The sequence below is a fragment of the Sebastes umbrosus genome, chromosome 20 (assembly GCF_015220745.1).
Source record: "Sebastes umbrosus isolate fSebUmb1 chromosome 20, fSebUmb1.pri, whole genome shotgun sequence".
In the NCBI taxonomy this organism is placed as follows: Eukaryota; Metazoa; Chordata; class Actinopteri; order Perciformes; family Sebastidae; genus Sebastes; species Sebastes umbrosus.
Window position 1 is genome coordinate 8320669 of NC_051288.1, and position 25079 is coordinate 8345747.

The 25079-nt window shown below is 41.3% G+C and overlaps 1 protein-coding gene across 1 annotated transcript in view; it reads right to left on the reverse strand.

The window, feature by feature from the left end:
• The window catches only part of myo15b (myosin XVB), a 51809-nt gene that overhangs the window by 19172 nt on the left and 7558 nt on the right, over positions 1-25079 (reverse strand). The window contains exons 9-38 of the mRNA XM_037755799.1: positions 24949-25012; positions 22793-22906; positions 22521-22682; positions 22332-22445; positions 22179-22237; positions 21942-22065; positions 21745-21840; positions 21301-21432; positions 19653-19778; positions 19468-19545; positions 18653-18801; positions 18240-18285; positions 18023-18147; positions 17051-17165; positions 16786-16961; positions 15717-15810; positions 11273-11335; positions 11119-11176; positions 10889-11013; positions 10481-10576; positions 10151-10386; positions 9013-9182; positions 8844-8916; positions 7457-7639; positions 7256-7365; positions 3774-3841; positions 3463-3535; positions 2015-2044; positions 1834-1890; positions 57-160 (exon numbers count right to left, since the gene is read on the reverse strand). Of these exons, the coding sequence (XP_037611727.1) occupies positions 57-160; positions 1834-1890; positions 2015-2044; positions 3463-3535; positions 3774-3841; positions 7256-7365; positions 7457-7639; positions 8844-8916; positions 9013-9182; positions 10151-10386; positions 10481-10576; positions 10889-11013; positions 11119-11176; positions 11273-11335; positions 15717-15810; positions 16786-16961; positions 17051-17165; positions 18023-18147; positions 18240-18285; positions 18653-18801; positions 19468-19545; positions 19653-19778; positions 21301-21432; positions 21745-21840; positions 21942-22065; positions 22179-22237; positions 22332-22445; positions 22521-22682; positions 22793-22906; positions 24949-25012 (3220 nt within the window). The remainder of the gene's footprint in view (positions 1-56; positions 161-1833; positions 1891-2014; positions 2045-3462; positions 3536-3773; positions 3842-7255; positions 7366-7456; positions 7640-8843; positions 8917-9012; positions 9183-10150; positions 10387-10480; positions 10577-10888; positions 11014-11118; positions 11177-11272; positions 11336-15716; positions 15811-16785; positions 16962-17050; positions 17166-18022; positions 18148-18239; positions 18286-18652; positions 18802-19467; positions 19546-19652; positions 19779-21300; positions 21433-21744; positions 21841-21941; positions 22066-22178; positions 22238-22331; positions 22446-22520; positions 22683-22792; positions 22907-24948; positions 25013-25079) is intronic.

The window sequence follows — 25079 nt, forward strand, 5'->3', positions numbered from 1 at the left end:
ATGTGGGTGGAGGGGGCAAATAACAGGATGAAACATATGTGTGTGCTTGTCCTCACCATGAGAAAGGCCTGCTGGTTGATGAGGGCCTGCTGTGATGCTGCCATCTGCATGGGGTCAGCGACAGACTGGGCAGGCATGGCAGTCTGAGGCATCATCATGGCTGTGTAGGGATGAATATGACTAACTGTTTTTCAGGTAGAAATCAGCTATGTTTAGATCATAACATTCAACACATAATACATATACTATGAGACAAAATTTTGGGGGATGTGGGGGGGTATAATGTCCATATCCTTTTTCATGTTCCTCCTTACCAATTATATGTATATGCCTATATTTGTGACCACAAATTAATTTGTCCAGCATGATTTAGTTGGAGGGCATAATAAGCTGCTTGCTCCAATGCTATTACGTGCATATTATTTTTGAGCCACCGGTCCTTGTATTTTCCAGTTTATTAAAGGGATTGTATGTAAGTTTTTACATGTATAAACGTGTTTTAATATTTTTTTTGTATTGCCAATGTATGAACAGGTTGTAATTTAACCTGAAAGAATTAGACCTTTCTGGGTTTCCTCTATCAGACTGTAGACTGCTTTTAATGTGAGAACCCGGGCCGGTTAATCTGGGAAAATCCAACGGATCTTACATCGTGCGCGCTTGCACGTGCCTTTAATTTCAGCTCCACTTACAGGGTTTAACAGTGTGCAACGATAGCTGACGCTCAGTTAGAAATGGAGTCCGCTAACGCCAACACGGTTTTGCACTATGCGGCTCACATTACCGTGGTTTCACAAGCGTGTCGGAGAACTGCGGTGGTCTTCTTCAGGTAACGTAAAAACGTGAAAAGCTCTCACTAGAGACAGTGTTTGGTTTGTCCGCTCTGGGCTAAACATGGCGGAGCAACATGACGGACTCTGTGAAGAGGACCCGCTCCCTATGTAGATATGATGGGCTCATTCTAAGCTGATGAAAACACAGTTTCAATTAAAATATTGAATCGCGATTAATCGCATGATTGTCCATAGTTAATTGGGATTAATCGCAAATTAATCGCATGTTTTATCTGTTCAAAATGTACCTTAAAGGGAGATTTGTCAAGTATTTAATACTCTTATCAACATGGGAGTGGACAAATATGCTACTTTATGCAAATGTATGTATATATTTATTATTGGAAATCAATTAACAACACAAAACAATGTCAAATATTGTCCAGAAACCCTCACAGGTACTGCATTTAGCATAAAAAATATACTCAAATCATAACATGGCAAACTGCAGCCCAACAGGCCACAATAGCTGTCAGTGTGTCAGTGTGCTGACTTGACTATGACTTGCCCCAAACTGCATTTGATTATCATAAAGTGGGCATGTCTGTAAAGGGGAGACTGGTGGGTACCCATAGAACCCATTTTTATTCTCATATCTAGAGGTCAGAGGTCAAGGGACCCCTTTGAAAATGGCCATGTCAGTTTTTCCTCACCAAAATTTAGCGTATGTTGGGAGCGTTATTTAACCTTCTTCGCGACAAGCTAGTATAACATGGTTGGTACCGATGGATTTCTTAGGTTTTTCTAGTTTCATATGATAGAATCTTTACTCTAGCTTTAAAACTGAGCCCCCTACAACCTAAAATTAGTGGCATTAAAACAAATTTAAGTTAACTTTGACAGCCCTAATAGTTATGATTATTATATTCCATTTTCTGCTAATAAATCCCTTGAAATCCTACACAATGGCCTTTTAATGTACATAGTATTAAATAAGCTCTTTGAGTGGTCTCTGCATTTACTGAATTAACTGGATGACAGGTTCGTGTAGGGGGATTACCTGGCATGGTTGGCATCATGGGAGCACCATAGCCGGGCATTGAAGGGTTAACCGCTCCTGAGCAGAGGCAACACAGTAACGTAGAGATTAGAAAACCGAAAGATCGTCACCTTTTCTGTCACTTGATATGAAAAGGATTCAAGGCTTGAGGACGTAAAAAGTTGTGTTCTTGGTCACTTACCCATATAGCTTGGCATTGTCATGGGTATACCTGAAAAACAGAATGATCAGTTATAATAACAGAGACTGAGACACTTCATTCCAAAAAAAATCTGCAAAAAGATAAAAAAGTTAACAGAAAAAGTACTATACCAGCTACCGGCTCTGTTACTTTTACTTTACTGAACTTATGTTATTCTGTATTCTTAATACTTTGTAGTATTGCTAATGTAGTTCTTGGTTGTATAATGTATTACTGCCTAAATTGTAATTTTACAAGATTTCTGCAGGATTCACCAAGTTAAATTTAAGATTTGTTTAATACCACATAGAAAGTAGTTTCATACCGGTTCCACAATCATACTGACGAAAGTATGAGAGTACAATATAGCCTAGAACTAGTCATTATTACTTTTTTTTTATTACTTCCTAATATATAATTAAATCAATGTGGCCTTGCAAAAATGGATGTTTTTTAGGATGGTGATGACAATTCCACAAAAGTTTGAGCAGCCACCTGGAGAGAAATCCACTGTCAGAAACTATCTGTCTTTTAGTTTAGAAGTGTAAAACATCTCCCGACAGCCTGCAATCAGACACCAATAGCATTTTATAACCAACAACACTGCCTACAGCACGCAGGGGAGAATATCTAAAACTTTTGTAAATTAAATTTTTAACTTTTTAATAGCTTCTAAAGCCTTTTTTGAGGAAACTGAACTCAAAGTGTTTTAAGACTTTCAACTAACTCCAATGTAAACCCGTGGTAATATTAGATGCTCAGAGCAACTGCTCCGGAAGTCAGGTGACGTAGTATAAAGAGTGACAAAGTCCATGTAGGGAGGAGATCAGAGTGGTGGATGAGTCACACAAACACCGGACCGTCACCCAGGAGACCGTTGTTTGTGTCCCGTGTGAAACCAAAAGTCAACATTGGCTTATTTTAAGGTTAGTACGTTCCGTAACACTTAACTTACAAAATCTTATCAAATGGGGGTCCGTGGTTGAATTTGCGTCATTTTAGGGGTCCTTGACGTGAAAAGGTTTGGGAACCACTGGTATATGCGACATCTATTATATGTCTGTCCGTTCTGGAAGAAGGAATTACTTCTGTGCTGCTCTTCCTGATTTCTCAATCAATAATTTATGTGCTTGGAAAAAACATTTTTCTGTGTTCAAAAATTTCCGTTCATATACTCAAATAATGACACAAATAGTCTTCCGTAGACTTGACCAACTTAACATTCTGAGCCCTTACTGACGAAACAGTTATACCTCTAAAGGCAAAAGAAAACTGGTGATATGTATTTAATTTTTGAAATATAATGCAAGTGATGTTTTTTTTTTTAAATATAGACTTTTTCAGGTTGAAGAATGTCTGTTTAGGAATGTTTATAATGCATCATACAGTACACTAAGTGATTATAATCCACAGTGGTGTGGAGATGGAGGACATCCAGTTTTTCCTACCAGTTCCATACATGGGTCCAATCCCTCCTCCTCCTCTCATCCTGCGGTTCAGCATGGCTACTCTTTCCATGTCCTACACACACACACACACACACACACACACAGAACAGCAAGAAACACAACCCAGTGACTTCACACACTCAGTAATGAGATACAACCAGAGATACACCATCCACCAGAGACCAGCGAGCATGCTCAGTACACCCCATGGTATAAAACGTTAACTCTTTCTAGGGACAGACAAATACAGCCTTTTACATTCATTACAGTTACAGTTGAAATAATACAATACATCTGATGACATCACTGACCGGAGGTCCTTGGTCCAGTACAGGGTCAAACAGGTCATCAACGTAGGCATCCATCTGTCGACCACGGCCTGCAAACAGGTGGAGGAGAGATATTACAACATAGTGAGGATGTAGCTGGGCGGGGTCAGAATAACTCATCATTTCAACTTTATTTTGAAAAGACACTGCATGTGACCATAAACTTCATAAACAAGGCAAAAGTGAGCATGGCTCATACACATACTGAGCCCTACTAGGGCCAAAGGAATTGCCCTTTTTGGAAATAATAGAATTAGTCTATTGAGCACAATCTAGCTTGTTATTAGTTCACCTTCCTCAGGACTAGACCACACTGTAAACCATCAGACAAAATTTGAAGTTCCTAAGTTAAATAGTTTAGGAGTTATTCTCCGGAAACGATATTGAAGTCGAAAAAAATCACAATTGTTAATTTTGGGCCTCCTGGACTTATTATTATTATTATCACACCAAATTACAAGAAATCAATATTTTGACGCAAAAACGGTCCGCCAGAGTCTGACATCAGAGCTGCGCCCATAGCAACGGTCTGTTATGCATAGCAACGGTCTGTAATACAGAAATTACAGACCGCAGAACGCCGTGATTGACCAATCAGAATTGAGTATTCAACACAGCCGTGTAATAATGTAGAACAAAACGTCGAAATCTCTTCAGCTTGTGTTATAACCGCAGACCTTATTTCAGGCATCTAACTAAAAACCCATTGACTTCCAGACGAGGGAACCGGAAGTGCTAAAATGCTAACTCATTTCTAGGTTTCAGGACTCATTCCTGTAGCACTCTATTATGCCATTTGATAGTTATTTCTGTTAGTCAACTTACAACAACCTGAACAGCGTCAGTGTCAACCTCATCTACGCTTGTAAGACCTGTTTGCTGAACAAGAGGTCTGGATCAAAGTTACTTCTACAAGACTGGGCCTCAGGATCAGATAATAAATGCAGGACCTGGTTAAAAACCCCTTGTCATTTGAGTTAATATTTAATGTAGTGGAACACGTTGTCAAACAAATTAGCGATGAATTAAATCACCACAGACCAAACAGAGCGTGGCCTTTGGGTCGCTCTGAGGGACGAGGACCTCTTGGGAGCAGTCGTCTGCTTTGCCCAGTCGGTAATCGAGCCTCGATTGTCGTTGGGACAATACAAAGTCACTTGATTACATTTGTGCCTGAGTTCAAAGCAGTCTCAGTTACATGACCTTGAAGGTCAGCCGGTGTGAGCACAGTCACTTGGAACACAATCGAGTGAAAGTTAATCCAGAGTAACTGATAGACCAGCAGCTTGTTTTGCTGTAGTTGGAGAATGAATGATGTGACAGTTCTGTTGTTAAGACAACTCTTTTAGTTTAGAAGATTAGGGTGTGTGTGTGTAGAGAAGAGATTGGAGGGTCAGCACTGACTTCAGACGTGTGGGGGACAGGTCGGATTCATCATTTAACATAGATGAAAAAACACCTGAGAGATGCTTCAGTGTGCTTCAAACAACTCGTTTGTATGAAGGGTTATCTGAACACCTCTGAAGACAGAAGAACTGAACGTCCGTGCTCATACTCTGTTTGATGATCCAATAAGCATTTTCTGTGAAGCATACTGATGCCTTAAAGTCCGGATACAGCAGAAACAAGGCAAACGTGAGCATGGCTCACATACCCCCGCTCACTGCTTGACCCCTACTAAAGTAGGGCCAAAGGTTTTGCCTTTTTTCTAACCCCCAAAAGGCACAACTAGACCACACTGTCAACTATCAGACCAAATTTGAAGTTCCTAAGTTAAATAGTTTCCGAGTTCTGCTGCGGAAACGATAGTGTGACATGCGAATGGACGAACGGAAGGATGGACGGAAGGACGGACGGACGGAGCGCTATATACGTATATGTATAATGATAAATATGTGTTCTGAGTCTGTCACACCACAGTAAAAACTGAGTAATTAACCACCCAGCCAAATTTAAATAATTAAAAAAATTGCCAGGTATATAAAATTAGGTTTCAAAATCGTGAAAAAATAAGCTGTATTCTCTGCTCTGAATCACTGGGGGGCGTGTCGCTGATGGCGCCGAAACCACGCCCAATCACGGGTGAGGGTTGATTACACATGTTGAGTTACAGTATATATACGAGACTTCTTGTGGACCATCTCACTGCTGCACGCTACTTTCGCAGAATGTTTAACAGAGACTTCCAGTTAGCCTTATGCTAAATTACAGCTGCAGTAAGCAGTATATTTTTTGGCATCATTGGGCAAAAATTCCATAATAACCTTTCAGCATATTCTAATTCAAGTGTTCTGAGAGAAAACAAGACTTCAGCACCTCCTCATGGCTCTGTTTTTCAGGCTTTAGAAAATCTAGCCCGTGACAGGAGACTTTGGCCAATCACAGGACATTTCAGAGAGAGAGCGTTCCTATTGGCTGTTCATTCAATGGAGGCAGCTGTCAATCAGTCTCAAACTCCGATCAAACGGTCAAACTGGGCAGCGCTGATGTCATGTTGGCGATCCTTCAAGAGATCTCAACATGGTTGCCGCGTCACAAACTTTCTCATTTTACAGCTAAACAGTACACTACAAGATGTTTCTGAAAACATTTGAGGAGAGAAATTGGCATTACAGTAACAGAATATTGATTCATATTTGATCAGCACTGCTTAGTTTGACCGTTTGGTCGGAGTACGCGAGTGATTGACAGCCGGCTCTCATAGACAGCAGATGGACAGCAGATCCCAGATCAGCTCTGATTGCTTGTTTTCCCCCGGTCTGTGAAATCTTGCAGATGCCGTAAGGAGCACCGGAGGACATAGAGGCACATCATTTTTTTCAGGTTACCTGTTTCGTGTACTACTGTCAGGATATAGCAACCGTTTTATAAAAATAACTTTTTAAATCATATTTGCTCCAATCTCACCTACTTCAGCTTTAACAAATATTATTGGACCAAATAGATCAAAGTAGGCTACGACGGAGCCTATAACGTAAGCACACGTTAACTAACTTGGTAGTAATTGGCCGCAGCAGCCCGCTCTCATGCACACCCTGAATGACAGGCACATAGAGAGGGTCGGTGAAAGACAGACAGGGCCGGACGGCCGGTAAAAACTTTATGGATTTTTTGACGGTTCACTGGGATTTGTCCTCCTATGCCGGATGGCCAGTACGCCACTGGCTGTGGTAAATAAGTGTTGTAACTGGTGATTGAATCGGAGAACCACTGATGCTATGTGCTTATACAGTGTTAGGTGAGGGGTTATGCTAAGGATGGCGCCAGTGCGTCATCGTGCCATGATTTCAGGGCCGCCCAAAAAAATCTTCAACACGAAAATGGAAAAAAACAGTTTAACGGTCTCAATTCAGAACTACATACGTCACAGTCTTTTCACATGTACTTATTTTCTAACATGTATAATGTGTTCAGAAGTAAATCTCTGATTTGACTTAACCCAGACTTTAACATTTCACACCTACCTTCCTGTGGATAATCTCTCCCCCAGGTGTTTCCCTCATAAGGAGGCAGCCCAGGAGCTTGCATTGGAGGTGCTGGTGGAATGAAGTCATCTAGATCTGTAGCTGGCATCCTGGAGGGGAAAGAGAGGCACACAGATGCTCATTGTGTTAGCAAATTCTTTAAAAAACAATCCTGGATTGGCCACTTGTTCAGTGTCCTACCTGTCTCCCTGGCTGCTGAACAGGTAGTCAGAGTTTGTAGAGGAGGGAGTCCCTGGTGGCGGCAGCACTTCAGCTTCAGCTCCAGCCAGAAGATCCATTACAAAGTCTGAGCCAGCCAGATCTGACCAGCCGTCATCGGTCAGCAGAGACACCGACCAGCCCTGCCCCGCCTCCGACACACCTCTATGACATAAGGGTGGGGAAAAAAAATCGATTCACCTACGTATCATAATTTTTTAAATTTTTTTTACGATTTCGAAATAGATTTTTTTAATGCCAGAATCGATAGATTTGTTTCATTTGAGTCTATGCGGAGGTAGAAGGAAGTTACCGCTTTTATTGTTGTAGTCAGAGTAACGTGACGTCATATGCGTTCCATATCCGTCAACCAAAACAAACCGCAGCGAGCCGTAATGAGAAAGTAGAAAACAGCGGAGGATCCGCGCGGATACGACCTGCATCCTCACATTTTAAATCTAAACACTATGGTAAACACTACACAAACAGTAAAGGATGGAAACACTTTGGGTTTCACACATTGCAGGAAAAGCAGAGCTAGACATCACGGCTAAAGCTGCACGCTAACTCTGTCATGGACAGGAAACGTTATCGTAAACGTGCGGCAGACGCTACAACAGTAGAGCACCCATATACTGACATTTATGTTAAATGCATTCAAACGACCCCGATGGAGCTGACCATGGATGTATAAAGAGAACGGAGCTGACAGGAGCTAGCGAAGTTAAAGGAAGTAGACACGTGTGACTACGTCCGGTTCTCAAAATAAGGTGTTAACAAAGGGATCTGTATATGCAAAATACATCTATGGAAATACGATTGATTGGATTATATTCACCAGAAGTATAAAACATTACATGTCTCCTATAAATTAAATAGAAAATACCACTAATTAGTGAGGGAAATGTCTCAGATTTTTGGGTTGCCGGAATTTTTTTTCTAAATAATGACAATGACAATATATACGATATATTTGACTTCAGGACGTCTCTGACTACATACATGCTGAAAATCAAACATTTTTACTATATTAATTTAGATATTTTCCAAAGTAAAAGTCCCTAGAAGTGTATGATTCAACTTTTTCCCAGGGTTGAGTGTTAAAAAAAGTTAACAAAAATCAGATAAAGGGTAATATCAAATCACAATACTTGTAGAATCGCAAAACTTGCAATACATTGCAATACATATTGAATCGGCACCCAAGTAACGTGATAGTATCGAATCGGGAGATAGGTGTATCGTCCCGGCCCTACTGCTGTGACACATCAACGCACAGGAGATGGATGGAAACCAGCACATGTAGTAAGATATAATATGGATACGTGGACACATTAACAAGTAAATGGAGGTGCATGTTCCCAAGTACCTGAAATGAAGGAGCCACGAGGCCAGCTGCTCTCCTGTGGTCCATGACTCCACTTCAGTTGTCAGCTTCTCATCTGACAAGAAAAAAAATTAAATTGTATGAGTTTATAACAGCAGATATTTATACACTGGAGATGGCAATAACAAAATGTGTCCATGTTATGTCTCACCGTTGAAGGTGTGTACGTCCAGCAGCATGGTGCCCTTCCTCTGGTTGGTGGTCCACTCCAGCTGGGTGGGGGGGTAGATGCGGGCAGTGGGAGCTGGGAGCTGCAGAGATGTCAGCAGCTTGTGTTGGCACAGTGAGCGGTACTCCCCTGGACCCTGGTCAGACACATACCTGCACAGGGAGCACTGGAGACTGAGTCATGTTCAGATAAAGTGTTTTTAAAGAGTTTTTCAGGCAGGGTATAGTCAAAAAAAAAAAAAAAGGGAAATCACACTATAGACGTGTGACAGTATATGAACACAAGTCCTCACTCGCACATCCACGCCTTCCATACTGTCATTTAACGTTTTCTTCAAAAGCACAGAGCAAGAATAAAGCCTCGGTCAAGGTACGTGTCCACAGGGGCGTTTTTGGACGTGAGGGGTTTTGCCGCTTCCCAGCATTGGACGCTTGATGGGCTGCCACTAGACACCAGGAACCTGATTGGATGAACGTTTTCCCTCGTGGGCTCTGCTCCTGGATTTCAAACCGGACCAACATGGCGGCTCATTTGGAAACTTTCTTCTCTTATATTACGAAAACAGTTCACCGAAATACATTTCTGAAAACTATTGAGGTTATTTTGGATCGACAATGGTTTCTTTAAAAGTTTTTCGGGAGATTCCAGAGGTGGCGAGTCGTGCTGGACGCCCCTGATTTGCATAAAGTAGCCTTGACCTCAACTGTATGAAAATGAGGAACGGCCAACGTGACGGTCCGTCGCTTGAAACGCAACGTAGCGCTACCAGAATGCATTGCATAGCTGCTTACATGGAAAATGAATGGGAAGCGATGATGATTTTAAATAACAGCCGCCACTAGAGAACATTCGCTACAAAAACAAGCACAACAAAAGATCACAACATAAAAACGCAGACTCTGGCTTCAAATGACGTCAAGATCTAAAGATGGCAGCTCCCATATCCGCGATATTTTGGCTTCACTTTTGTACAGTGGGAGGAAGTGGAGACGCGTCGTCAATCCATATATACAGACTATGATGTACACCATTAAGATTGAGGTTAGCCTATAGAGATGCTCAGTATATCCTCCACCAACCCCTTTTGGTAGTAGAAGGCTAACCGAAGCCTTGCACCTACTTGAGCAGAGGTTTGTCCAGTGTTGGTGAGGGGGTGAAGGCACTGAGGCAGCAGGTCAGCAGCAGCCAGCCCCTCAGACTGTCCTGCTCCTCCTGCAGGCCCCACGTGTGGTAAACCAGCTGGGCCAGGATCTCGTCCCTCAAAGCTGGCCGGCTCTGACCCCTCTCCACTATGTAGTTACCCAGCATCTGCTCCTGCCAGCCGCTGAGGTCGGACTCACCTGTAAACCGCAAGATCTGAGGAGAAAAAGGACTGAAAATCACAAATGAAACAAATGACAATACAACTAATCTAATGTGATGTAATCTAATCACTCCCATATATATATACCAGTTTGTAAATCTCCAGGGCAGTTCTGGCATCTTCAGGCTCCAGAGGGGTGAGGGATCTCTGGAGGGGGTATCCCTGAGGCTGGCTCCATGTATCCTGAGGAGAACACAACATGAGGGAACTCACAAATACAGGAAATACAATCCATCTCCTTTCATCCATTCAGTCTGCTGGATGTGTTTGTATGAGCAGGGACTCATTCATGTCTTTGGCGTCTGATCACTTCATAAGTACAACTGTATGTACAAACTGTATATCTGCACAACAAATATCTGAATATTACTCTGGATTGTTAAAATGGACATGTTTTCGCAGTGTGATGGCAACCATCTGAAGCGTGAGGAGGAGCAGGATTTACACTGTAATAAACCAGGAATATGTGCATGGATGTGGCCAAACCTTGCTCACCTTTAATATGGACTTGGCATAGCGAGAGAAAGGGTATCTGTCAACATCCAGAGGCAGGGCGAGCTTGTGTTCTGCCTTCACCTGTGGGGGTGCGACCTCTGTGACCCCTGACCCACGCTGGTGCCCTAGTGGACGGAGACGGAACAACAATCACAAACTGGCAAAACACTGTGGCAGCAGAGTGGCATACAGTACTGTATGTGCAGACTATAATATTATATGAAGCTGACCTGCTGCACTGCGAAGTCTGGCTGACAGCTCAGCAGGGATCTCCAACATCCCCACATCCTAACCGGTAAAAAAAGCAAACATTACAGTATGGTTACCACAGGAGAAACCAGACGGTTGGCCCTGCTGATACAGGATTCGATTATATCCCCTTACCATTCCTGGAGAGACAGACTTGGTCTTGGTCACTGCCTTTACTTTGTTCTTCTCGTGAAATTCCTGAAATTGACACACAAGCAGCCAGTTAGTCGATCACACTGTGACTTCATCTCTTCATCTTAAAAGTCATATTAGCGATTTAGCGTCTTTCACCTCAAGCTTATTGCTGATTCAGTGAGTAATCCGCTTGTTATCCAGGTATATCAAGCACACTCAACACTCCCTCATCTCTGCCTGAGGATCAATCAGACCTATTCTTAGATACACGTCCTGTTATATACTCCTGGAACACCCACAGGCCTGTCGCCCCGCCTCATACAACACGGCACACGGTTCCAAGAGTCCAGAAGGTTTGTTATTTATCACAAGGTTTACAACTTATAGAGAGGAGTCACCTCAATGCATCAGAGCAGCGTCACTCAGATATGATTATGATCAAAACTATCCCAAGCATCGGTCCTTCCCAGTGTTTGCAGTATTTGTACATTTGTATTCCATGGTTAGTAGTTTATTCTGCTGTTTATGTAACTGGATACAGGTATCATAAAAATGCCTAAACAAATGTAGAAGACTTAAATTCAGATTCAACATGGGTGTGCACACGCATTCATGCAGCAAATACTCCTCTTTTATCACGGCCTCACTTCAATAATACCACTTAAATTAAATCAAATAAGTCAGGAGAAAAGGTCTGTACCAACACACAGGCAGCCCAACCCTGCTCTATGGATCTAGGATTTACAATGACTGACCCTCCCAAACCAAACAAGTGTGGTACAAATCATGTTTGATCAAAACGCACCCTCGGGCTCACTATATCAAAGCTTTAGAGACTAGTTACTTTGTGTATTATTTACATAACAACAATCAACTTAAGCATAAAATATGGTACATTGTTATAGAATAAACAACCAAACTGTAAATTAAAGGGTACTCCAGAGATTCAGTATTGCACCAAAAGCTGGGGGACTCATGAAAGACGTTATCCAAAAAAGAATGGTCAAAATCGAAGCAGCAGAATCACAGATATCCTGACTTTTAGTCCCTAAGCAGCCCACACCCTGGACTACATTTCCCATAATGCAACTCTATAGCATCTTATGTTAGACCCCCTCTGCCTGGTAAAAGACAACATCTTTCAAACTCCACATGCACAGTTTATAACATAGGTCATCTGATAAAATATTGTACTCTCAAAAACAAGCGCAATTTCCGGGGCTGAAAATTGATGCCAAAGTGCCAAAAACTCCAGTTCCTCCGTGCCCCTATCACTTTTCAACGGGATATCAGGAACTATAATGTCCTTGTTTCATCGAAACTTGGCCAAATCCTGGAATAACGATACCGGACCGCGCCATTGGACTCTTGTTCTAATTACCAATGTGACAGAACAGAAGACTCTAAGAAAAATGGAGGAGGCTGTGCTTTATGGTGAATAACGTTAACGTTAATGCACAAATTGAAGAAGCTGACGGGATTGCATTTCACTGCAGTTGTACCTTGTACGATTTCATAGGACTAATAAATTGACTGATCTGTGCTCCAGTTTTTTTCTGTGAGTGAAATTCTAGTATTATTTTGTTTATGTTAGCACTAATTAGCTGGTATCGGTGTCCACACTCACCATACCTGGTCTGTTAGCTTAGCTCGCTGTACTAAAGGACACACGAAATGAGTCGGCTGTTCATTTTTTTCCGGCAGGTACATTACAAACAAAACTGTTTTTTGCTAGCCAACACGATCATCCCAATTAATATTACAGTTGTTAACGTGAATTACAGATGCAACCTTGACAACAAAGCTAGCTAGCTGCCCCAACCGGGCCTCGCTCTTCTCATCCAAATATGGTGGCTTCTGGTTCCAAAAAACCAAGATGACGACGGCCAGAGCCACCCACTTTGAGCTTCACTTTGGCTCTTCAGAAACCTATGGGTGACGTCACGGAAACTGCGTCCATATGTTATACAGTCTAAGCTCCAAACATAAGATAAGATAACCCTAATATCATCACTATGACATCATCCCGGTGATTTTCTCAGACTTTTAAACCTCCTCCCTTTAATGCCCTTTAGAGATCCATTTAAAACCAAGTAAATATGTTTGCATTATTGCTCTTCATATGCAACCATACCACATACATAACCATACAGTTACATAATAATATAGGAAGCTTCCTAAGAAATTACAGTTACACATCAGTTCCTCTCTAAGGAATTATATAGGACTCTAAAGCTAAGAATGACAATAGGAGTATACTGTACATCCATAGACTTTGAGTGGAATTTAACTAAATGTTAGGTCATGTCACAGACGAGACAAAAATTAAATGATGTCACCTTTAACCCCAAATCCATCAGTCAAACTCCAAATCTTGTTTTTTTTTTTAGTTACTTACACTTACTACTCTAAGATACAGCTCAGCTGGCAGCCTGTCAGCAGGAGCCTGACAGCTCCACTGTTCATAGTCCAAACCTCATAAAACAGTAACACCACACAGAATGGCACTACTGAAGCAAAAGGTAGAACAAAAAAAACAACAGAATTGTCAGTTTAGTTTTCAGCTGAGGCAAGAGAAGATGAAGAGATGAAATGCAGGAGGAAGACCAGCTGAAAGAGGCGTCTCTGGACTGTTGTGAAACCTGATACAGACCGTCGCAATCACACTATTATTCATGGTGCCAACTATTTCCTCAGGTAAAATAAACTAACAGACTGAAGCCAGTTTTTGCCTCTGCTCTGATGCAGAGGGTAAACAGAAAGGCAGCCTACCTGTTTAGAGCCGTGGAGCTGCAAGTCACATATAGACAGGTTCTAGAAGACGGAAGGAGAGATGCAGCGCTGTTTCAAATTTCACTGAGCGTGAGGGTTGAAGTCCAAGACTGGAGTTTGGCTGAGGGTGTGTGTGTGTGTGTGTGTGTGTGTGTGTGTGTGCCCAGGTGACATGATTAATGCAAGATAAGAAAGCTAGTTAAAGGAAAGAGATGAGATCTTAATAAAGGAAGTTGTTGCCAGCGCTGAAATATGTGCGAGAATGAACACACCCAGTAGATTATACAAGGGCACAACAGTCATCAGTCAAACATGTTTACCTCTATAGCTTTCATTTTTTACACAATCCAGTCAGGGCCTTCAGAAGAAAATGCTTTGGACCTGATTATATGATTTATCTTGGAACTTTAGTTGGAACTCTCACTTAAATTAAATACATTATTTCAACTGATTCAGAGATAAAAAAACAAAACAAGAACAACACGGCCATATCGTCATCTTATAAAGTTGTCTATTTACATAGAGTAGATAGAGCACAACAGACAGAGCAATATTAAGCCACCTAATAAGACGTCCCCAGACGGCGTGCCTAGAACTTAGGCTAATCAAATCGTGTAAATGAGCCATATTCCTAAATGTATCCGTTCTCCGAGCACCGTTTCCTCATTTAAACATGAGTTTCACATTATAACAATATAGGCTAAGTGATCACGTTATAACACATTTAATGTTGTAACAAGATAAATAGTATATTGTTGTAACAAGAAAAGTTTCTTGTTATTAAGTGATACATTTGTAAGTTGTAATAACGTGAAAATATCTTGTTATAACGTGAAAAACATGTTGTTATAACAATAAACTTTTTCACATTATAACGTGATACTGATCCGTTTTTCTTTTTCTGGCGTGGCAGCAATACATAGGTTGGGCCTTTGCCACCTCCTGAGAAAAATATCTGTCTCTTGAGCTGCTAAATGCTCCTCTATGTTCACCAGCTAGTCTCTAACTGTGTCTGTCTGCTGTTTGCTGCTGAGCAGTTAGTGTACAGTGAGGTTTATCAGAGCTTTTTCACTGAAAAACAGATGCCTGCTGCTGCTGGAAATGACATTGATGAATGTACAGTAAGAGAGTATAATGCTCCGTAAAGGTCAACAGAGTTTGTCACTACGAGTGACTTTAATAATTTTTTTACAGACAAAATTTAGATTAGTGCAGCTTTAAATATCATATTTGTTATGATTTGAGCACCATAAATTCAATTCCCCTCTCATTCATTGTATTGAGTTGGTAGATACAACTAGAGATTACAAGACAAAGTTGTTTTAAAAAAATATAATTTGGGTGAAGAAGCTAATCAGTCATTCTATATAACAAGGTACAAATTGCCAAAAATTGTAAAGTCCTTTGGCAGGAAATGGAAAATAAAGGAGATCCTGATAATAAAAAATACACTTTGACCCCAAACATGATGTCAGGGTGTTATCACTGAGAGAGCATGGACACATTTTTCCTATTACAACTCATGCTGTGGTGTTAATCTGCTGGTATTGTGTAAGAGATTTATAGCATAATAAAGTCAGCAAACATAAGGTTGCCAAGAAACCAAGCAAAGGGTTTCTCTCTCTCTCTCTCTCTCTCTCTCTCTCTCTCTCTCTCTCTCTCTCATATCTACCTTCCTCCAATGGCGTCTCTTGATGGTGTCCCTGGTGATCATCATCACCGCCCAGAACTGGGTGAAGGACTGTCTCAAACGCTTGTAGTACTTCCTAGAACGAGAGAGGGGGCAGCAGCAACACACAAACACGTAGTGCTTCATATCAGTACATCACTCTCTGACCTCATTTCAGCCTGCAGGTGAAACCTAACTCCCTCTCTTCATGGGAGTTAACTGGGTATGGCAACATGTGGGGACTCTCCATCTCTCAGTGGAAGTGAGTGAATGTGGTAGCATTCAGAGGTGACATAGTAGTAGTACACTCATTCAGGTATAGTACTTCAGTAGCTTTGAGGTATGGAGCTTTATTTGAGTTTTCAATTCCTTCAGACTCTCTACTTTCTACTTTTCCACTGCAACATTTTAGAGGGACATCTTGTCCTCCAGTTATTATGGAGTTAGCCCTATATTTTAAAGCTGCAGTTGGTAGAAATGGAGCAACTATGATTTAAAAAAGTTATTTTTATAAAACGGTCATTATATCCTGACAGTAGTGCATGAGACAGGTAATCTGAAAAAAATCATGTGACTCTGTGTCCTCCGGTGCTCCTAACGGCATCTGCAAGATTTCACAGACCGGAGGAAAACAACCAATCAGAGCCGAGCTGGAGCCGTGCCGTCTCTGAGAAGCTGTCAATCACTCGCAAACTCTGATCAAACGGTCAAACTAAGCAGCGCTGATCATATATGAATCAATATTCTGTTACTGTAATGACTATTTCTCTCCTTAAATGTTTTCAGAAACATCTTGTAGTGTACTGTTTAGCTGTAAAATGAGAAAGTTTGTGACCCGGCAGCCATGTTGAGATCAGTTGAGGAAATACCAAGCACCGCCCACCAGCCGGAGCAAACTTCCTAAATAAAAAATCCCTGACTGGATATTCACGGTTTTTCTACTTGTTTTTCTACTTGTTTTTCTACTTTTCTACTTGTTATACTTGTTTACTTTAGTAAAATATAGATTTCAGGACTTAAAAACAGCATTTCCTGTATTTTATTGCGTAGTTTCGTCTTCTCCTCCCTGTACCTGGCCTGGTGTCCTCGGATGTGGCTCTGGATGACGATGGCTTTCTCCTTGAAAAACCTGAAGTTCCTCCTGCAGAGGAAGCCTCTGATGTTCCTCTGGATGGTGATGGCAGCCCAGGTCTGGGTGCTGGTCCACTTCTCCTCCAGCTGCTGGTACAGGAGCTCCTTGAGGAACAGCTAACACAAATACACACAAACATCTAAACATGTTGATAATATGTACGGTAAAACCTTTTTATCAGTGTCATGAGTGGGCAGTTTGGCACCTTGGTGAGTCCCAGCTGGTACTGTCCCTCCTCTGCATCGACCATGTCCAGCAGAGCCAGAGACTGCTCTCTGTCTGACGCCTCACTCAGCCGCTGGCTCAGGAGAACCCCGTATCTGTGAAAACACATCACATGCTGCCGACAAGATTTTCTCAGAAGATCCTAAATCCCAAATTAGATGATGACAGGGGTCCGTGGCACTCTGCCAGGGGGTCCGTGAAAAGTTTTCAGATTCATTCTTTTAAATTATCATGATATAATATTTTTTTTACAAACGGCTTCATAGTTCAACAAATAATATTTAAATTTTTAAATCAACAGCATAATAGGCCGAGTCGCCAGGAAAAAATGTTGGCATGACGTTGTTTCACGTGCCGTTGTTTTACGTGCCGTTGTTTTACGTGAAGTTGTTTCACGTGATGTTGTTTCACGTGATGTTGTTTTACGTAATGTTACGCTTGTTACGTAACGCAACGTTACCTAAGAAAGTCCGTTAAGACCAGTTGTTTATTTACGGTTGTTACGGTTGTTACGCTGTTACGTTACGCTGTTATGTTATGTTACGCTGTTACGTTGTTACGCTGTTACGCTGTTACGTTGCGCTGTTACGTTACGTTGTTACGTTATGTTGTTACTATACGTTGTTACATTGTTACGTTGTCACGTTGTTAGGTTGTTACGTTGTTACGTTGTTACGTTGTTACGTTGTTACGTTGTTACGTTGCGTTGTAACCACGTGACATTGTGCTTTTCTGCAAGTGTGATGCAAGGCTGATATGAAACATATTTGTGAAATTTGTATGTGTTTTTTTGAACATTAAAGCATGTAAACATGTTCCAGTAGAAACCCAAAATACAAGTATGAACCTGAAAATGAGCATGATATGTCCCCTTTAAAGGAGTGAAAGCCTAATAAACATTAAAGTACTACTATGATGGTGCAGGCAGGGACGCTACGTATGTTTGCAGCACCTCTCAATGAAGTAGGAGTACTGTATCCGTACGGGGAAACCCTCTTTCCTGATGTGGATGGTCTCCATCATCCCAGCATGCCTCAGCTGGGCCGACACATAGTCTACGTCAAAGATCCCAGGAAGCTGACAGATGACATGCGAGATACAGTGCAGTGATACATTGTCAGCTGATGTTAGGATACCAGTTAGCATCAGTATAAAGTATCTGTTGTTACCTTGACGTAGTTTGGCTTCAGACAACGAATAAAAGTGGTCTTGCATCTAAGAGTTAAAGGACAAAACATCATAAAACACCACTTGTGTCAGTCTCCGATGCCGAGTGGCACTTACCAAACGGCGGTATCTGACAAGGTTGGGAGTGAGACCGGGTTGGAAATCTCCTGTAGCCTATAATTTATTTCAGTGGTGATTCACACCAAATGAAAACATTATGAACTCAGACTAGATATCATGAAGCTCATATTTCTTTTCCATGACATTTACTAAACCCACATTCTCCACAAACCACAGCTATTTGATTTCAAACACACGCAGTGAAAACCATATGACACTCAGTTGGCATTCGCAACGATCCACAGCTTTTGGTAATGACAGCACAGTACAGTGAGTGTGGTCAGTGTGTTGGTACCTCTCCAGGCGGGTGGTGAGCTCCGTCAGGGACTGGAGGAAGTGTGAGGCGGCAGTAGAGGGCTGCTGGCGGAGGCCCTTCCCTCTCCAGCCCAGCTCTCTCTGCTGAATGTAACCATCCTGAACCTTACGGAACAGCTCCGACACCATCTGACAAACACGCAAATTCACTGGTAAAAAATCAACTTTGTATAAGTATGTTTTTTAAAGCCTACCAATGTTTTTGGAGCAACTGATATATTTTATGTTGGTATACAATATCTACAAACTGATCACTGTTGTATTCAGTACTGCCCCTAAAGTTGTACTCTCATGACTACCACCAGTAACGTCACTCCTAATAAAACATTTACCCTTTTATATGTCATTGTCTCGTGCTTGTTAAAGGGGACCCATTATGCTTTTGTGTTTTTTTCCCTTTCCTTTAGTGTGTTATATAGTTTTTTTGTGCATGTTAAAGGTCTTTAAAGTTACAAAGCCCAAAGTCCACACTAAAGGGAGTTACTCTCCTCCACAGAAATACTGCTCCTGAACTGTCTGAAATGCCTCGCTTGAAGTCCCGCCTTTTCTTCCGTAACGTGGTGATGTCACCAAGTAACACATTTTTCCTAGCGGCTAGTCAGGCATGCACGATTGGTGCCCAAACCTGTGTAATCAGATTACATATTGTGATGAAAATCTCTTGTTAGAACCAATTCAGGCAAAGGGCTTCGTCTGTGACTTTGCTATGCTATGCTATGCTATGCTATGCTATGAAAAAGATGCAAAAAGACCCATATCATCAACCCAGTATGGGTCTAATGCCAATTGGTTCACCTTTAACCGACTCCTGGCAAAAAGCTCCACCACTTCTGTCCTGAACTGGTCGTGGTTCTTATTCAGGAAATTATGAACCTGGAAAAAGAGTTGTTGTTTTTTTGTAAATACAAATATTCCCGCATCATTGGCTGCTGTCTGACAGATCTGCTGTACATAGAGTAGCAGTGTGCTGTGCCTGATACCTGATAGGTGACGGCTCCAGCATAGTGATAGACAGTGAAGACTGGCAGTGGGTTCTTGGGCTTGGCATAGTAGGGGCTGTTCCCATGGTGATAGTGGCACTTCTGGAGGAAGGTGTGGTCAGTGGCCTGATGGAAAAACAAAGAAGAACAATACCAAAAACATATACAGGTTTACTTTTCAATATTTTACACTCCCTCAAGGTCAGATGGAATGGAAACATTTTGTCCTAACACTTCTTGTATTTTTGTCTGTGAGGACATTTCTGCATTGTAGGGGTAGGTGTAGGGCTGGGCAATATGGCCAAACTCTTCTATCATGATATAGGCAATTTCATATCTCGATAAGGATATACTGTATATTACAATATAGCATTATTTTTGATAATTAAAAAAATAGTCTATATGAAAATAACCACATGGAAACGCCTATTTCTGTATACTCCTGTGTGAATACTTTACAGATGAAAAGTACTGGGTATTTTCTCATTTTAAGAGTGCAAAAGGAACATAACAGAACAACATAACAAGTGAAATTATAGAGAAAATATATATAATAATATATCGCGATAGAAACGATACAGAACATTTTATGCGATAGACATTTTTATATTGTTTTGACGATATATATCGTCATATTAACTAGCCCTATAGGTGGGTAGGGATGGGGTTAGGCATTTAGGCAGCAGCGTAACATTATTGTGATTGGCCCCGGTGCAAATTTCTTTTTCTTGGGCCCTCTCCCCAAACACAAGAGCACGCTCGCGCGCACACACGCATGTACACACACAACCACTCCAGACAATTGCAAAGCAGACAACTGCTATGCCACCATGGAGAGGCTCACCATGCAACTCCCATACTGCAAACCAGCCTCAGATCAGCACCACGGACAGCAGCCGGAGGCGCCAAATTGATCAACGCTAATTTAACAGCCTGTCCTGGACTCAGCGGCCAAATGCTATCACAGACACAGATTACAGTAGGTACACATTTTCCAACATATGAGATGTAACAATTACAATGCTATATAGATTTAAATAATAATAAAAAAAGAAACCAGTACTCACCCATTAGAAGTTTATTCTACAGGTCTTGTGCTCCGCAAAGTCACTAACAACACTGCTTAAGAACCATGCCCTTTTTTTATTGAACTGTTCTGGTCGTGAGCGACGCAGCTCGATGTAGCACGCCGTTTTGAGCTGAGCTTTTGTCAGACATCCAGCAATTTATATTAATTTGTGTCGCTCGCCTTGAAATCGCCTCAATGGACCAGGAGTGGCTGATTGGTGAAGTTGAAATGAGGAGTTATCTATACGATACCTCATTTCGCTACAAAAACCTAAATAAGGTGACAGCTGGCTGGAGGGAGATCACCAGGGAGCTAAAAGTTTCCTGCAGCTGTTGGCTATATTGAATGTCATTTTCAGTAAATATCACGATATTGAATATGTGTTTTCTAGATAACGGATTCAGTGTGGACACGGTGTAGGACTGTGATTTTTGGGCTCCTGACAGCTTCTGGGCCCCTGTGCACTGTCGATATTTACGCCACTGCATTTAGGGTTAGGAGCTAGGATATACATTAAGTCAATGAGGGTCCTCAAAAGTATAGAGGTACACATATTTGTGTGTGTGTGTGTGTGTGTACCTGGGGGAGGCAGGTCTGATCGTCCAGTATGCGGAGGATGCCGTGTGGTCTGGAGGAGATCAGCTCCAGACAGGAGTGGAAGTTCTTGAGTTGCATCGGGTACCACTGGATCTGTTCTGCACTGTACTCCTCCTGCAGGCAACACACACATACTGTCACATACGTCATACTGCAGACAGCGCTCAGTTTAAGTCTGTGAAGGAATTTATTGAAGGTGCTCCAGGGCTGGCTCTAGCCCTTTTGGTGCCCTGTATACAAAATTTGGATTTGGATTCCTGCAGTCAAAGGGACGTCTCACAACCTGGCAACCCCAAAAGTTTATCTGGGTACTGGCTTACAACTGATCTATAGGGCATTAGTAAATGACTCATTAACTATTCATTAAAAAGGGTGACCTTTTAAAAGTGGTATCTTGAGGTTTCAGTTGATGTTCAGCCCACTGACCTGCTCCTGGGAGATCACCGCCTTGTTAACATAGTGCTGCAGCTGCTCATTGGCGAAGTTGATACACAGCTGCTCGAAGCTGTTCACTCCCAGGTCCTGCAGAGAAACACAGAAGCACTGGGACATCACATCCATCACCACACCATCAGCCTAGTTACTTTTAAGTTTCCAGTTCTCAGTCCAGGCAGAATACCAACCTCAAACCCGTAGATGTCGACTATGCCCACCGTGCTGTCCATCTCTGTGGGGCTCAGCCAGTCATTGATCTGCTCCAATAACCAGTCAAACAGCACTGAATACAAGGCTTTGGCAATGGCATCTCTGCAGGAGAAGAAGACAAGGAGGGGAGTGGAGTGCAAATGTTTTACAGAAAAAAAATACTTGTCTGCTATTTGTGCAACATCCTGCATCGACATTAGAGGACATTTTCTTACCTGTATTCTATGGCACTTTCTACAGACAGAGGGCAGTAGATCCTGTCGTAGGTCGTCTCCTGTGGGCGAGAAAAGCTAATAAGTGTGCACACGTGCAGAAATATGGCTGATAACCCAGTAAGAGTCATGACCGGTGCATGAGAGGCTACTGACTGTGACTCTGTGAGTGATGACAGTCTGCAGGGCCTCGGAGGAAATCTGCAACAAGGAGCCAACCCTCCTGGCCTCGGCCTCGCTGAAGATACGAGCCACCTCAAACGACTCGCTCTGAAACAAAAACAGAAACTGATATCAATATGTGATCTGTGTAAGTCTCACTCTCTCTCCTACACACACACACACCTCGTATGAGCTGAAGCAGACGTTGCCGAGCTGCAGGATGGAGGAGAGGATGGCCCAGACGGTGGAGATCTGGTCAGCATGCAGACCGATGGTCTCAAAGCACTGAACCAGAAGCTGGAAGTCCTGCTTGTCCTGCTTCCCCTTCAAGTCACAGGCACCACCCTGGAGGACGACATCAATGTGTAACATGTATAATGAGTGAAGAGGAAGGGGAAAACATTACGAAAACCAGAGATGGAGAATAGTTCTGTGTTCACTGATGTGTGATGTACTTGGTTTAGGTAGTAATAGGTCTCGGCTCCTTGTAGGTAGAGCTCCTGTTTGTCCCAGTCGTTCATACCTGCCAGCAGCTCATAGAACACATGGTAGTTCCTCTCCTCATTGGCCTACAAGGGAAATGAGACAAGAACTAGACAGTGATATCGACTGAGTTCATTACCTACAACATAAATTACCAGAAACAACAACACACCATCACATCAACAGCATCAGTCTGTACGCAGCTAATGTTCAGATGTTGTGATATGATTTGCTTGAGGTTTTGGGCTGTGACTGCATCATTCCAAATGGATATTCACTCTAAAAGTGTACAGTTTTGTTAGGCGGAAATTCCATTTTTAATTTATGCTGTGTTCCATCTTAATTTACTCTGACCCAGTAACATATACACAGATGCTTACACCTCCGCAGAAATCTTACAAGTCTTAGCTTTATTATGATACCAAGATTATTCAAATAGACCTCATAGTTGCAGAGATACACTCTATTCATTTTCGACATGTCATTTTTGAGTAAAGGCCTGAGCCAGAGGCCTAGGGTTCAGTGTCATTAAGATTCATCCTCTGGGAACCATGAATGACTGTACCAAAGTGTGTGCCAATCCATTGAGTAGATGTTGATATATATCATTACTTAATGTTGACCTGTTGGTGGTCCTAGGTGAAAAGTCAGGGGATCACCAAGTTGAGACCTTGAATATCTGTACCAAATTTCATGGCAATGGCTTAAACAGTTGTTTAGTTCCCTCATTCAAAAAACAAAAAACTCAACTTCATGGAGATATTTCACTCTATAGTTGAAAACTTTGACCTGCTGGTAGCGCTAGAGGACTGGTCAAGGGATCACCAAAATCATTGTAATACGGTAACACTTTATAATAATAACAAACAATGAAATGATAATTAATAATATTTACTAATTATTAGTAATGTTATAATTTTTGTTATTTTATCATTAGTTTGTGTAATATGAAATAATTAGTTTATAAATTAAATATTGTATCATAGCTGATACATTCTGATTACATCAGTTAAGTATTTATTAACAGTTTATTGTTGCACACATTATAACATTTTATATACATTATATAAGTATTTGTTAATGATTACCAAATTATTTGTAAACCTTTAACAACTTATTTGTCTATAAACATTATATAGATAAATGGACCAGAAACCATTGACAAAGTATTAACTTTCTAAATAAGTTTATAGATGCTTTGCGAAATATTTATTACCCATTTAGCAATGTATTATAATCATCAGTTGCAACTTCATAATAGCCATCCAAATAATGTTTATAGATGGTTTACAAAGCAGTTATTAACCATTAACAAAGTAATGCAAATATCTGGTCCATCTATCTATGTAATGTTTATAGATGCTTTACAAACAACTTCTTAAAAGTTTACAAATGCTTTTGTTCTCATTAACAAATACTTATAATATAGTATATAAAATGTCATAATATGTGCAACAATAAACTGTTAAAATAACATATATTATAGCATTACTAGTAATAATTAGTACATTTTTTATTATCATTTCATTGTTTTTTAGCAGTAGAATAACTATTAACTAATTTTAATTAACTATCAATTTAACCATTTATAAATGATGGTTATTGTAAAGTGTTACCTGTAATTCCACCTCTGGGGATCATGATTGTCCATTTGACATTTGCCAAAATTGAATTCTGGACCAAAGTGGTGGAGAAACCAACCAACCAACATTATTATCCATTGCGCCACATTGCTAGCATGGCTAAAAACTGATGTTTGAAAAGCTATTTGATCTGTTGTATAGATGGAGGTATCCTCTATCAAGCTGGGAAAGCTGCCATGCAAGCCAAACTGTATCCAAACTGTTGATTTACCAAGAAGCAAAAGCACTCAACCAGAAAAGGAACTTGAGACTTTTTCCTACAAGCCAACAAAAGCGAGCCAAATGTGATACATGTACATCATGCCGATTAAACAATAATTTACACAGTGACAAATTGTCTATTCACACTGGAGGTGCCGAAGCCAATGTGATGTCCTGTTATCTGTTTATACCTGATAAAAATTTGCTTCTCCAGTAAATGTAACATCATGAACTCCTCCATGAAGTCTGTTTGAGCACACAGCACACTCACTCAATGTCCTCACCTGAAAGACAACCCTGGACTTCTCAAGGAGATATTTGGACAACGATGTCCCTACAACAACGCCGCTGTCAACCAAGATGAGAGACAAGTAAAACAGCTGCAGCCAATCTCGTCCGGGGGGGAGCAAATAAA